The 2125-nt window shown below is 42.8% G+C and overlaps 1 protein-coding gene across 1 annotated transcript; it reads left to right on the forward strand.

Annotated features, from left to right (window-relative positions):
- Positions 1-76: 76 nt before the first annotated feature.
- LOC111653944 (zeta-sarcoglycan-like) lies at positions 77-1665 on the forward strand. The gene is made up of 2 exons (XM_023404702.2): positions 77-175; positions 835-1665. Exons 1-2 carry the CDS (start codon positions 80-82, stop codon positions 1024-1026), a joined length of 288 nt encoding a protein of 95 aa, XP_023260470.2. The 5' UTR covers positions 77-79; the 3' UTR covers positions 1027-1665.
- The last annotated feature ends 460 nt before the right edge of the window (positions 1666-2125 follow it).

Here is a 2125-nt window from a genome sequence, read left to right on the forward strand (position 1 = left end):
TCATGCACTAAATCTCTGAGCTTGTGCTTGATTTTTTTTTTTTTTTTTCAGACTGGAGTCTCCAACACGGACTCTGACCATGGAGGCTCCCAGAGGGGTCGAAGTGAGCGCTGCCAAGGGGCCGCTGAAGGTCAGCAGCCGAAAGGACCTACAGCTGGAGTCAACAGAGGGAGAGGTGAGGTGGATTAACTGCATCCTCCGTAATGACCATACAGCTGAAGCACCACCTCTTTGAAATTCTTGCAACAAAAACTGAAGGAGGATTTATTGTTGTGTTAGACTGCATCAGCTTAGCTAGACCTAGGTGTGCCTGATAAACTATTCCCTCAGTCTCCTTCCTCGTCATTGATAAATCATAACAGATTCACTTGTGCGCACACGTGCAAATTAGCACTAAACACAAAGTGCAGCTGAGGCTAATGGGGGTTTTATAAGTTTTGCTGGTATTTGATAAGAAACGGGGGAGTATGGGACAAATGATTATTTTGACCAGATGATGAAAAGTTATTACAATCCAACCTGTGGAGAATATGAATGTCTGAACACACGACAGTCCAGCTAATATTTGGGGATGTATTTCAGTCTAGAGCAAATGTGATGGACCAAATAACTGAGCTCACCACCAGCATGGCTACAAATGATTTAATAGAGAGGTGGAGTTCCTCCTTCACTGCTCATCCCAACTCACTAGATCAGTGTTGCTGTATTTCAGCGTATTTACTGATTGCACCACAGTCAGTTATCAGTTTGAGTTGGTACTCAATCACCTTGGGGGCGTTTCTTATGATGTTATTTGAATGACTTCCTGCATGTCTCTGATGTTTTTGCTCCCAGATTCTTTTAGATGCCAACACCATACAGCTGGGGAGCCTCCCACTCGGCGTCTACACAGCGTCTCCCAGTCAGGCCTCCCAGGAACAGGCCGTGTACGAGGTGTGTGTCTGTCCCAGCGGCAAGATCTACCTGTCCCCCGCAGAGAGCAGCTCCACCTGCCAGGCCATGAGCAACATCTGCCTCTGGAGCTGACCTGGGAGCAGTGTCCGTGATCGGGGAAACCTCTACCATCTGCTCCGGAGCAGCTGATATCGAGACTCTACGACGGTACATTTGACGGAGAGTGGAACTCAACTGTGCGGAGACAGAGCTGTCTGAGCTGTCTGAGCCGTTTGAGTTCAGATTAGCACAGAAGCATCTAATGATGCCTGATGCCTGCAGTGGTCTACTGGAGGTCAGGACTCACCACTGACCGTGTCTGAGGAGCAGCTTTCCGAAATCAGGAATATCGCATACAAACAAGAACTTTTCCACTACCTTATATTAGAGTCAGAGGACACAACTTTTATTTTTCTACTCTAGGTTCATTGTTGACATGCAGTGACTGTTTTTAGGATTCAGAAAGAATAAGAGAAGACAAAACACAGGTGCCTTCAGCTCTGATAGAAGTCATATTGAACCTGTCTGTGTCTGAAGTTGTGATGGTAGAAAGTGTAGTAAGCACAAATCTGTCATGTTTTTCCCCCCAAAAAACACAGATTTTAGATTATTTTGAGTATTCTCAATAGATATTCTAGTTTTTTTCACTGTGTTAGCAGCTGTTTAATTTGAAATTAAACATGTTTTTATGTGGCACACATTGTACATGAAGTTTAACCTTGATAAAGACGAGTGAAACATAAACAGCAGTTTTGAATGTTCAGGTTAAAGTTCACAAGACAAGACTCCTCCACTTCAAGGTAAATGTTCTACTTTTTTTAAATGATATTGATAGTAAAACATGAGAAAAATTAGTTGGAAAAACACAATGTCTATTTAGTAGCTGTTCTGGAGCTGTCCATTATATCACAAGATCTTCAGCAGATGGAGTTTGTCCAGTTATTATGGTCTTCTCGTCCATTTTGGTTTGGACGTTGTGCTTTCATTCTCGACCATGGAAACAGTATTACAATGTCCATTTAGTAGCTGTTCTTGAGCTTTTTGATCATATTACGTGATCTTCAACATGGGTGAGAAGTCTTTAAACTGATGAAGATGATGATGAAGCTCCAGAACAGCGACCAAATGGACCTTTTTCTTTAACTTCTGCTTTCAAGAATACATTTTTAACACTCCTCATTTGCTAAGTTCA

Source organism: Seriola lalandi, unplaced genomic scaffold, assembly GCF_002814215.2.
Source record: "Seriola lalandi dorsalis isolate HSWRI2012SDOR001 ecotype SW California unplaced genomic scaffold, Sedor1 jcf7180001974352, whole genome shotgun sequence".
NCBI classification, from domain to species: Eukaryota; Metazoa; Chordata; class Actinopteri; order Carangiformes; family Carangidae; genus Seriola; species Seriola lalandi.